Source organism: Chaetodon auriga, chromosome 13 (genome assembly GCF_051107435.1).
Source record: "Chaetodon auriga isolate fChaAug3 chromosome 13, fChaAug3.hap1, whole genome shotgun sequence".
In the NCBI taxonomy this organism is placed as follows: Eukaryota; Metazoa; Chordata; class Actinopteri; order Chaetodontiformes; family Chaetodontidae; genus Chaetodon; species Chaetodon auriga.
This window is the reverse complement of record NC_135086.1, coordinates 17757007-17769480: the sequence shown is the minus strand read 5'-3', so window position 1 is coordinate 17769480 and position 12474 is coordinate 17757007. Positions and strand designations below refer to the sequence as shown.

The 12474-nt window shown below is 42.1% G+C and overlaps 1 protein-coding gene across 2 annotated transcripts in view; it reads left to right on the top strand.

Annotated features, from left to right (window-relative positions):
* abi3bpa (ABI family, member 3 (NESH) binding protein a) overlaps window positions 1–11847 on the top strand; it is a 28706-nt gene extending 16859 nt beyond the window's left edge. Inside the window, exons 10-22 of one of the 2 annotated variants that reach the window (XM_076746107.1) lie at window positions 411–488; window positions 880–1068; window positions 1878–1943; window positions 4602–4664; window positions 5879–6001; window positions 6367–6456; window positions 6609–6818; window positions 7361–7466; window positions 9371–9450; window positions 10034–10063; window positions 10192–10350; window positions 10510–10632; window positions 10720–11847. In XM_076746107.1, coding sequence (XP_076602222.1) covers window positions 411–488; window positions 880–1068; window positions 1878–1943; window positions 4602–4664; window positions 5879–6001; window positions 6367–6456; window positions 6609–6818; window positions 7361–7466; window positions 9371–9450; window positions 10034–10063; window positions 10192–10350; window positions 10510–10632; window positions 10720–10835 — 1433 coding nt within the window. In that variant the 3' untranslated portion in view covers window positions 10836–11847. The remainder of the gene's footprint in view (window positions 1–410; window positions 489–879; window positions 1069–1877; window positions 1944–4601; window positions 4665–5878; window positions 6002–6366; window positions 6457–6608; window positions 6819–7360; window positions 7467–9370; window positions 9451–10033; window positions 10064–10191; window positions 10351–10509; window positions 10633–10719) is intronic. The other variant, XM_076746108.1, reaches the window with a different exon arrangement.
* Window positions 11848–12474: the final 627 nt, after the last annotated feature.

The following is a 12474-nucleotide window of genomic DNA, read 5'->3' as shown; positions in this document are numbered from 1 at the left end:
GATTCATCTAAATTGGTCTTCGAGGATGTCTCTCTCAGACCCAATCATGGTGCTATCACCTATTACCAATGAACCTGTTTACCTGTGGAATGTGTTCCACAGGTGTTTTTGGAGCATTCCACAACTTTCCCAGTTTTTAGTTGCTCCTGTCCCAACTATGGACTGTTTTCAATTGAGTATTATATTATATTATATTATATTATATTATATTATATTATATTATATTATATAAGGAATATGTTTTACTCAACGCCTTTTTTGGAATTGAGGTTGTACCCTTACCAGCTGCATTGATTTTAAACCGACAGTCATGTCCTTGTGTTTTTAGGGTAGGATGTGCCCCTTTAAAAGTCAAAAATACATTCATTTACAAATTATCTTAGATAAATAGTGAGTTTTCTTTCATGCAGCTCCTAGTCCACGGGAAGAGGGCAAGCCTCTACCAAGACCTGCCCTGGCTACTGAGAAGGCTGGTAGTTACAATCAGGGTAAACACCATAACAAGTTTGTCCCATTACCATCTCTGCTTTTGTCAAGTCACATGGAACCCAGTGCTTTCAGTTGTACTTCAAACCATTGGATGATGTCACTGCTTCCCCATCTCCATCCTACCACCCTACACCACCCCACCCCATCATTATCCCTGCCTCCATGTGTGCCTCCATTGTCAGCACAGCACACTCACCTCACCTTTGCCCATTCACAACCAGAGCAGTCTGGCTAGTTCATTCTCATTTATGCCTCTCTGTCATTTCATTCATTCTCTACTCCTCTACATTCTTTTTCACCGTGCTCTACCATTTATTCCACCTAGGTAAAGCTGTCAAGCTCAGAAGTGGATCATCCCTAACCTCCCCAATTGCCTTTCTGCTCATCTAGGTACTGGTGTCCACAGATCGTCCATTGCTGAAGTTCCTCGCTCTCCCATTAGTTCCTCAATTCCTCCAGCAGGAAGAAACTCCATGCAGTCTCGTCCTCGGGTTCCTCCTCATTCACCGCGTAATACTGTGCGACCATTTTCTCCATCAAAGACATTCGCCACCCCTCTCAGTTCCAGCACACCTGGGGGTAATGGAGTACTCTCTTCCCTTCCTGTCATTCACTTTTCCTGACTAGCTACCTCAGGTTATCCTCTCTTGTCAGCCCTCTCATGCTCTCGTCTGCACCTGTGAATCTACAGAAGAAGACCAACAAACTCAAGGCTCTCGATTTAGCACATGATCTGTGTTTGAATGTATACAATAGATATTTGGATGCTTGTGCCTTTCTCCTTCTCTGGCTCGATCTTCCACTTCACCTCCTTGTATAGTCCATATGTTCTCCACGCTCTGCCACATGTGCTCCGTGTGTATTTCATAGTTTTACCACGAGCAGCAGTGGCGTCTCTGGGGTCAGGATCGTTAACATGATTTACGGTCCCTCTTGCTGGCCGGGTGGGAAGTCTGGCCACAGCACTGGCCAGGACACACCACATTTTACACCAACCATGCCAAGCCAAGCACTGTGTAGACAGTACAGCTGCCAGAGCCAGTCTCTTTTTCTTTCTCTCTCCGTATCTCTTCCTCTCTCAAACACACATGCACACTTCCCAAAGAGTTACAGAAGAATAGAGATTCAAAAATGTCGAACAATAGAATTTATGTTTTAAAGTCATGGCAATTCCATTTGTATATCCAGAACATCTGTAAAACTAGGTTGAACACACAAACAAGTCTCTAGCTTTACTGTCACTGACATTGGACAGTAAGAAAAGTAAGAAAATAGTTAGCGAGAAAGAAAGACAACAAGCATTCTTTCTTTTCTTCTTATCTGGTATTAGTATGTTTACCACAGTGACACAAAACATTTTATAACAGACCTTTTTCTCCCTCCAACAGCCGATGGGGCGCATCATAGGGGCATTGCTCTTCCTAAACCTGTGGTGTGGTCCAGAGAGCAACCTGGTAAAGACAAACCAAGATAATTGCCTTTCAGCGTTCCTCACTCACTAACATAAGAATCACTGTTATGTCCCGTCCCACACAGTCACACTGATCTGCGCTTTTGTCACAATCCTCTCGTGCTTTGTGATTTTCAACTTGTCTGTGTGACGTTTTGTGTCTGGTCCTGGTCTGTGTTGTCCAATACGTATGGTCCCAGTAGCTTATACTTGACTGAGACTGAAGCCATATATAATTCTGATATTGCTATTATCTAGTCTACCACACATATGCACTCCGAATCAAGTAACCAGTAACTGGTTTGAATTCACTTAAGAATAGCTTTAGCCTGCTTGTTGTGAAAGGTGAGTGTGGTTTGCCCTTTTTTATGGTCAATCACATTGGTTCCATCCTGCCAGGCAGTCTCAGTTAATTAAAGTAATTGAATCCATCTCAAGTAGTCATGCAAACCATGTCTGGACCGCATGTATTAATGGTGAAGCTCCGCTCACTCCTTGTTGTTTGGAGCTGTGAAGAGAGGTTGTGCTTCAGTCCCATGTCACAGCTGGTGTGTGTTATTTCTGGAAACTTTGACAGTTTCAGAGGTCTTCAAGGAGTCACAAGGCTCTCTGGAAGCAACTCTATAGAAAAGAATATTTTGCCTGCCACCCTGCACACACATCCAAACATAAAGCTCCTAATGACTGTACCTTTCTAAAAAAAAAAAAAAAACCTAACCAACACATAGTTCACCTCCTAACCCCACAGAGTAAATGCAACCATGTATCCAATGTATCATTATTCTTTCTTATACTAAACTGCAATCTGCATTGTATTGTGGACAAAATCTGGTAGAGAGTTCGCGTTTGCCATAAATTTGCACGTGTCCTCAACAGTTTTATGGAGCTCAGTTTCACATTGGCATTTTAACTTCAATTTGTTTCAAAGCTCCACTTAGAGTGGACAGCGTAATGGACAGTGTCCATTTATGAAATCTGAGTGTGTGTTGCAACAGCCCCAGCATGTGAGACACTGGTATGTATTTCAGTGGGAATATTTTTCTGGACTCTGGGTAAATCTTTGTGGTTTGCATGCACGTATTTTCACGTTCTTGCCCTGAAGAGGAAGTTATCTGACAGAAACCAGCGCTCACACCACTGCTGCTGTTTTACATCATGGATCTGAGTCTGAGGCCTTTGGCAAATCAGAGACTCGGCCTTCTGTTTGAGGGGTTTACTGTATGACAGCAAGCCAAACACACCCACTGTAGAAACTGTACCAACCAGATCATATTGTATACATTGTAGACATATTGTTGACATCTATATTGTTGACATCACGTCTTTTCACCATGGCCTTGTTCTCATTCCCTGCCCAGTTAATCATGACATCACTCTTCTGAGCTGTATGTACCCCTGTCATTCGTATTTGTATATCTTGAGACTGGCATTTAAATTACAGCTTCATCATATTGCGCGACTTTATGGATGAACATATGTTTGCCATTAGCCATCAGTTATACCATGTGTGAATCCGAGGCACTCATGTTTTCTCAGAGTTAATCAGTGAGACTTGTTGGCAGATGTTGTTTCAGTTGTCTTGATAGTCTCAACTCCTTTCTCTTGAGACATCACTGATTTATGCTGACCAGGAGACGGTCAGCTCCAGGGAGGAGAGGAATCCAAGAGAAATGTTTTTTAGGTATGTTGGCCTCGATAGTTGGACAATTACAGAATCTTGTTGGGAGAATGACCATTAATGAATCTCTGAGATAAGGAAATGGCAAATGGTGAAGGGAGTGGATGCTCTGGAATTGAATCATAACAGTTAAAATGGATTATACCTCAGCAGCTCCAATCTGAAACATGTAAAGGAAACCTCATGTATCAAGCACAACTAAGATATCACAACAAAGATTTAGAAACATTAAATCATGGCAAAACCTCCCACGTTAAGAAATCTGGGGTTGACAGTTTGGTGTTTTCATTACGAAGCCTTGCTCTTCCTTTTAATTACTTGTGTTCGTTAAAGCAGTTTAGAGTGAAACTGATCTGGTCTTCGTCTCACAGCTTGGCTTGATCATTATTTTATTGTTTTCTCTCTGGTGCAGGAATTTTGTGGAAAATTTCGTGGTCAGCATGAGATCCATAATAATCTTTTCATAGAGGGGAGTCAAAATCATACAAAAATGTTATTGGACCTGCTACATTACTTTTCAGCTGAGGATTCATGCAGGATTTTTAAATTCCTCAGTTATTCTTCTGGGGATTTAGGGTGAGTGTTTAAAGCAACGGTTTATGCTTTCATGGTTATTAAACTCTTGACGTGGTTTTCATTAGTCATAGGCCATGGCAGTGCTCTGTGGCAGCACTTCACAAAGTGACTTTTTAGCATTTCACATGCAATCTGCTTGGCTTTTATGTGCTTTATTGTTGCTTGTATTATGCCTGTGTTTGTGTACTCATTTTTCAGCACACAGTATTACTGCGGTCTTCTGCCCTGCTAAATATCTCCCTTTTTTGAACCTATAAACTTGACAGACTTTCATCATTATTGCACTATTAAAATAACCAACAACACTTGTTTTCAGTTTTGTGTTTGTCCTTCAGTGCCGACCACCTGTTCCGTTTCAATGTGATTCTTAATCTGAAATGGATTCTTGTTTCCCACAATTCCTTGCAGTTCTGCGTCCCCCCATTCCTGTCAACAAGAGACCCAACCTGGTGGGGAAACCTAGTGACCATGGTGAGGGACACAGTGATGGCTGTACTGACCACTGAGCACTGCTGCACCTTACGTATATTGTAATTATACACAACACCGAGCCTTTGGAGGGCTGGACTGACAGCTAGCCTGGTTCTGTCTGACCAAGTCGCAACAAGCGGAGGTCTGAGGTTGAAGACCCCAGCTGAACCACAACTCACTTTCACACTCCTTTGTGTTGCCGATTAAACAAACACGATACATCATGCTAACTTTGTGGTGCTGTTTATGCAGATTTTGTTACCTCTGGACACAGCCAGGCTAGCTGTTCCGCCACCGTTTCCTGTCTTTTTGCTAAGATAAGCTAACAGGCTCATCTAATTCTTGGACAGAAAGTGAATAAACCTTTAGCCTTCCCTCAAACTACCACAGCTTGAAGACATAAATACTACGAAGCTTGTTGTTTGATTCTTCAATGAGCATGACTTTTTTCATTTTCTTCCCTGTTAAAAATCTGTCCATCTTGTATTGTACATGTTGTTTTGTTGTCTGAATGAAGCCTGCTAAACTTAATCTTCATAGCCTTGCTAGCGTGAAAGCACTCTTGTTTGTTTATTAGTCCCACATGAGGCCGATTTATTCAGCTTTAGTTCCACTACACGTTTTCCCACATGGTCAAGTCTCGGATGCGATACCTCTATGTCCTCCATTATAGTTTGAGAACTACTGGCTACTGGCCTACAGCTCAAAAAAAAAAGAAAAAAAGAAGCATGCATTGAAATATACAGTGTTTACTAATGAGCAAAACAGCTTTCATCTTCAGATTACAGCGCGTCTCAGAGGTCTTGATGCTAAGGCTTTTTTCTGGACTTTCTGTGTCTCATGCTGTTCTCTCTCTCACTGGCTTCTACTCCTCATCCTTCTCTCTTTCTCCACGTGAGTGTGCTTCTGTGAACAAAGGCCAGTGTATGTGTTTGTGAATAAGCACATGGTCCTGAGCATCTGGGCATCCTTCATCTCAGCAGATGTATTCTGGCAGACCTTTTTCCCCTTTAAAGAGCACAAGAGATATTACTGAACAAGCAATCTCTGATCTTTCAGCAGCCAGGAAAAGGCCACTGACTTGCTCAGTGAGGATGGCCAGAGCAGATGGATCACAACTGTGTGTGACTGTGAGTCAGATGATGAGGGTGAAGAACTGATCTCTCCTCCTCCTCCTCCTCCTCCTCCTCCTCCTCCTCCTGCTCTGTCCTCAGATAAACCCATGGACCTGAAACAAGGAGACAAGGAATCCATCTTGAAGCCATTCGCTCTGGTCACAGCCAAGCCCAAGCAAGAGCGCAGACAGCAGACAACCACCTCCGCCCCAGCAGTAAACAGTATGACTGACACAACTTTTCATGTACCTTAGGATCTTAGGAGGAACATTATGACCCCTTATCGTAACTGCAGGCAAAACTGAGAAGCTCCATAAGTGAGAGAATAGTATCATTGAAAATGCTTGTTACTTGATAAGCAGGAGATATAGCTGCAGCTTGCAGGTGGACATCGTAGTAAGAAGGAAAAAGGAGAACATTTTAAATATTAAGAGGCAGCCGAAGAGGCCGAGCGCAGGCCAGAGCAGGTGCTGGGCTGGCTTGTCATTTACCAGGGCCAGAGCTGTAAAAATGAGGACAGAGAGAGCTGCCAGGGACTCCTGGCACATCAATCCAACCCCAACTCCTCTCTCCTGTTTCCTTTTCAGGCAGCCGTTTTGACAGAAATGAGAACTCCTCCATATTCAGGCCTTTGCCTGCGTCAGACGTAGACATCATGGGCAAGAAACGCTTTATAGGTAAGACTTCATCAAGGCTGTTTTACATCTCCGTGGCAGGTTTAAGTGCTTCATCACTCAGAGCTCTCGCAACTCTGGGACATACTGCTGCATAAATGTATATGTGCATGCATAAATAAAATGACTGCTGCTTTTATTCTACTCATCTGCAGCTCCCCATGTGATCTACAAGACGGATAAGAAGCCAGATGAGCCGTGCTCTATCACCTCTTCCCTCGCTTACTTCCCTGATGAGGAGGGCAGTGATCAGAATGTGACTGGTCCTCCCCGCATACCTCCCTCGAACCTCACTGTGGTTACTGTGGAGGGCTGCCCATCCTTTGTCATTCTTGACTGGCAGAAATCTGACAATGAAACCAGAGGTATGGTACCTACGAATGGAATTTGTCATTTCAAAGGAAAGACAGAACTGTGGTTTAAAGCCCTGTTTAGCGATGTTGTCAGTCTCCCAGTCACCTTGACTCAGTGAACCTCCAGGTTAGGGTTTGTGTCGGGGTGCTTGAGCTCCGTTATACTTAATTCTAGTTTTGGAACCGCTCTCTGCAAACCACAAACTGCAACTTGGGGTTGTAATGATAATAATCTAATATTAATTAATTAAAGTTTTTTACAATAATAATAATGAACAGATATCGACAGTGTTTGGGCTCCCATGTTTTGGTGTTTTATTTTGTCTTTTTATCTATAAGCTTTACTTTATCAAGAAGACCTCTCAAATTTGTTATTAGCTTTCTTAACCATTAGTAAAGCTAACCTATAAACCCCTTATACTATTATTAGAATATAGCAACAGGTGAATTGTGTTTGGAGGCTTTTCAGCATCACACCTTAACCCCAAACTTCATATCCTGCCTCAAGTTCTCTGTCATCAAAGAAGTTGAAGTGCGAAATCTTCTTTTGCCAGAGTATGAAGTTGTATCCACCTCTAAAGGACCAAATGGAGAGGAGGTGTCAGTACTGATGACCAACCAGACACACACAGCCGTGGAGAATCTCAAACCAGAGAGCAAGTACGTGACATTATCACGGTGAACGAATCATCTCATGGGACACGCTGCATTTTTTCCTTTTGTCTTCCAGTTGGCCGGATAGAACACCTGTCTATATTCCTGGATAAAATAGTGGCTAACACAGGCTAAGATTAATTCAAAAATAAATTTAACAACTCCAGAACCAATGAACGACTGTCGATACCACGGTGAAGCAGCACCTGAGCCTCTATAATTTTTTTATTAAAATATGCCGAATAAAAATGATTCATTCATAAAATATTTATTGTGAAACTGTAACGAAATAGGACAATAAAAGAATGATAAAATATATTCTATTAAACATTCATGCAGAGAATAATCTTCTTGTACTTCAGCAGCTCTTTTTTCAGTCTCCTTCTTCTGATTCAAATTTAAGATGTTCTTCAAGCATGACACAGTTTATATAACCATGGCATTGGACTAGCAGAGCTCTATGGCTGCTTGCAGGCTGTTTCTAGGCTCTGACTCTGTTCACAGTGCCATGCAATGTTACGGCTTCAGCACTACTCAATGCTTCCCCAAAACTTCACCTCTTGTTAAATGGGCCTTCTTTGTTTGTGGTGCGTTAGTAGCTTTTTTCCTGTCTCTTTGCTGCCTTTGATTTCATTCGGAGTTGTTCTCCAAACGTTATATAGTTTGCATAATTTATCATTACCTGCAGGTAAACTTTAGTTTGGTGCTTTACCTCTTGCTAATGGCAGCTTGAGACCTGTTGCAGCTCTCTGAATGAGTTGTGGTATGTGACTTCACAGCAGTAGAAGATTAAGGTGGACTTTGTCTGGAGAGAGGTAAACATGCTGTTCACAGACCCAGCTGCTGCAGGTGTAGCAGGCGTTTCAGGAAGAGCTGAACGACTTCCAGTCAGTTGCATCATGGTATCACATGTAAAATCAAGAAGAGTAACTTCTGGCAAGCATTCATCAAGCAGTCAGCTCACAGGAGCATCTGTGTCACTTAATGATCACCCAGAGTGGCTGCTGGAGAAATCTGAATTGGGATGTTGGCTAGAGCCAAAAAAAAAACAGTTTACTATAAGGTGCTCCACATACTGTAAACCTTTTGTTTAAAGGTTCCCTGTGGAGTTTTTGACCTCTAGTAGATCATAGGAGCAGTTTTTCCATGAGTGAGCCCCCATTTGGTTTGTGTCACCATCAACAGGTGGGGTAACATGTCATGAAAGATGCTAATGTATCAACAAAGGCAGCGAAGAGGAAGACTTCTTGCTAGTAAATATGGAATATGGAATTTTTTTGTGGAAGGAGATGTATTTGCATGTGTGTTAGACCTGAAGGATATACTGCATGGAAACATTAATGCTATTTGTTTACAAGAAAAAGAACATTTCACAAATGCTGCATGCTTGAACTACTGGCTTATTACATTAGCGTGGTTCACTGTAGATCCCATCGAGTGAGGAATTAGCTATTAGTGTGCTCTGTTTAGAAGCATTCACTTGTGCTCTTGCAGCCCATGCAGTGAATTATGTTTGGTGTAGCACATACAAACTGGCCAAAATGACACAAAAGCTGAGGAAATCTGGGTGGAGAAGGTCACTGAGTTTTTAATTAGATTTCAGCATCTGGAGTCTCAGAACTCACCAGAACCCTCCCCTGGGCTGGGTTTGCTGGCCCAGCTATTGCCCGGACATCTGAACGCAGCACGTGGAATAACCATCAGCTCTGTGTGTGTGTGTGTGTGTGTGTGTGTGTGTGTGTGTGTATGTGTGTGTGTGCGTGTGTGTGAGTGTGTGTGAGAGCCATTCTTAGCCGTCAAAGGCATGAAAATATTATGTGTCCCAGTTCTGGAGATGGGAGGCATTTAAAATGAAAACTCCTCAAAGCTTGGATTATGCCTTTTATTCCCTTTTTTCTATTTTATTTCAGTTATGAATTCAAAGTAACACCAGTGAACGAGCTGGGAACAGGACCCTCCAGTGATCCTGTGTCTTTTAGCACAGAATCAGGCAAGTTTTACAAACCGTCTCATGCACTTAAGTCACACCACAGAAAATACCTGATAAACCCTGATGTGTTTGCTTGGACAGAAGAGACTAATTAATTGCATGTTGTTGCCACTGTATAATCAGGCGGTGATTGCTTTGACTCTCAGAAGGTGGGCCATTAGGCAGTTGTTAGTCTAATGATTTCAGCATGGCACTGGGGTCTGACTGATTAAGACTCAAGGGTCTTGTCAGCTCACCACATGTCCTCTGAGGCTCATTTCTGACAGAGGCATATCATCCACCTGGTGATCGGTGCGCTCTGAGCAAAGCTAAATTTGCACCGAACATAAAGCAGCTGAAGTGCAGCCCTGAGTTGATCATGAAAACAGGGGAATGTGGGGGGAATGCTTTGCTTAATTGGCCTCCTGCCCTTGTGCAATCAAAGTGCAGCCTGTTGGGGCTGAACATTGTAAATACTATTCCAAATGGGCTCTGATTCAAGTCTGGGTTTGTCAAGTGCAGTAATTCAAGATGTCTCATGGCTGTGTTGATTCAAAGTTGTTTTGATGACGTTATTCATTGCAACTTTCTCTCACGTTTGCAGCGGATCCACGAGTGAGCGAGTATGTTTCAGGTGAATATTGTCTTTTTTTTCTTCTTCTCTGTATGTTCCATCACAATTAACTCTCACAACTTTTGTATCCTGTTTATACAGATTACAAACAGTATATTAAGCATTTGCCTTTAATGAATTCCTCACAGGCAAAGATGCCATCTGGACTCAGTTCCCATTTAAATCAGATGCCTATTCCGAATGCAGCGGAAAGCAGTATGTGAAGAGAACTTGGTACCGAAAGTTTGTGGGCATCCAGCTCTGCAACTCCCTGAGATACAAGATCTACCTGAGTGACTCTCTCAATGGTACTTACAGATTGAAACATTAGTCAACTATGCAGCTGCTTAGGGTCCCCAGGGGCCACCAGCAAATTACAAGTCACAGTGCATCTCCAAAGATATTAGCTCTGTGGGAATGTCCGTGTTGCATTAAAGCATTTTTGCATTATTATGTCCCCTCTGTAGGGAAGTTCTACAACATTGGGGATCAGACGGGGCACGGTGAGGACCATTGTCAATTTGTGGATTCCTTCCTGGATGGACGGACTGGCAGCCAGATGTCTGCTGACCAGCTACCCAGCAGGCTAGGTATTTGAGTTGGGCATAACCATTAACCAATCATTTTAAGTCTGTCGCTGTGCAGACTCTTAACCCTCCTCTGTGTCTTTGTACCAGGGTTTTATAGAGCGATGAGACAGGAACCTGTCAACTTCGGAGACATTGGAGGAAAGTCACACGTTACTTATGTAGGCTGGTACGAGTGTGGCACACCCATACCTGGGAAGTGGTAAGACCCCACGAGGCTGTGCAGGAAGGATGACTTCCTTGGTGGTGATGGAGAAGAAGACGCCTGATGAGGCCTGAATGGATGTGGGCCTTTTGTTCATGTTACCATGGACACTGTAGGCGATGTATCTGTTTGAACTCTGCCTAATCTCCCAGGTATGAACCTGTACAGGACTTTTAGGTGTCACCTCTATTGAGTGCATTTGTAACAATGGTCTTAATTTCTGTATTTATCAAAAATGTCATGACAGACGAAAGAATGCAGGAGTTTCAGTGAACCAAAATGTTGAATATACAGTAATCGCAGAGAAAATGTTGGGAAGCTGGCTCCCAAAGTGTAATAACTTGTATGATATTATTTATCAAGGGGATTGTTACTGAATATTCTGTGTGTGTTCAGGCTTTTGAGATGAGAAAGTAAAAATTGTTCCCAATACTTGCATGTCAGTGAGCACACACATTGGACATTTGATTGGTGCCAATCATACTTTCAATGTACATTTGGACTATGTAAAATGCAAGTACACACGGACATGCAGAATTGACCTTCTGCTGGCCCTAAGGGATTATTAGCAGTTGCAATTTGCACAGTATTACACCTTTGTTCATATATGTATATGGTGCGAAATACAATTTGTATACCAGGGATCATAGTTTGATATATTTCAGGTAAAAGAACAGCTTTACCTAAATTGAGCCCAAAGTTTCTGCGGGATCACTTGGCAACAAAAGATGAATGCATTTTTTAATGCTTGTGCAGTCTTATCCTGTATTTTGTAAAAGAATAAAATATATATGAAAATTTACAAATAAACTGTGCTTCAATGTGGAAATGACATAAGCAAATGACATAATTTATGTTTTTGTGCTCAAATTGACTACAAAGTGTACATAAAGCTATGAATCATTGAACAGGAAGTACCAGGTTTTTTCTGTCATGGCTGCAGTTGTCTTTGATGCACCATGTATGTTTTCAGCAATAAATCTTGTGTTTATATCCACTGACATACATTTTCATCTGACGTCATTGTCTTTTTTTGTTGAAGGAAAAGTTGGATATGTGGGGAGATCTCTCACGCTTTTTGTTTTCTTTTGAAGTCCACTAACTTAGCTTAGAACAAATACTGGAAATGGGAGAAACGGCTAGCCTGTCGACAAAATCTCTCTACTGGCATCTCGCTAACACACATCTTGTTTGTTTAACCCACACAAAATCTTTACACTGTGTTAATTAATGAACTCAAGAGGTCCTGGTAGGGAGATTTTGTTGCCTTTGGACAAAGCCACATTTCCAGTCTTAATGCTAATTGCTGGTGTTTACCCATAATTAGTGTACAGACACAAGAGTGGGCTCGGTCTCTCTCTGCAAGAAAGCTGAGCACAGGGCTTTTTTCCAGAATGGCACATTTCCTTTAAGAGATGATGTATAGTGTGTTTGTGCTTGAATTCTGATCTGAATTGGACGGAGGACAGAATTTGGAATTCCGTTCTACAGGCAGTAACCTGATGTATTAAAATCTTTAACATTGTGCTATCAGTATTACACACAATTCACAGTGGACAGACACATCCACAAAGAGTGATTTCAGTTCAGCACAGGAGAGGTGAAAAGTGACGCTGAGTACACTAATCTACATTATCTTT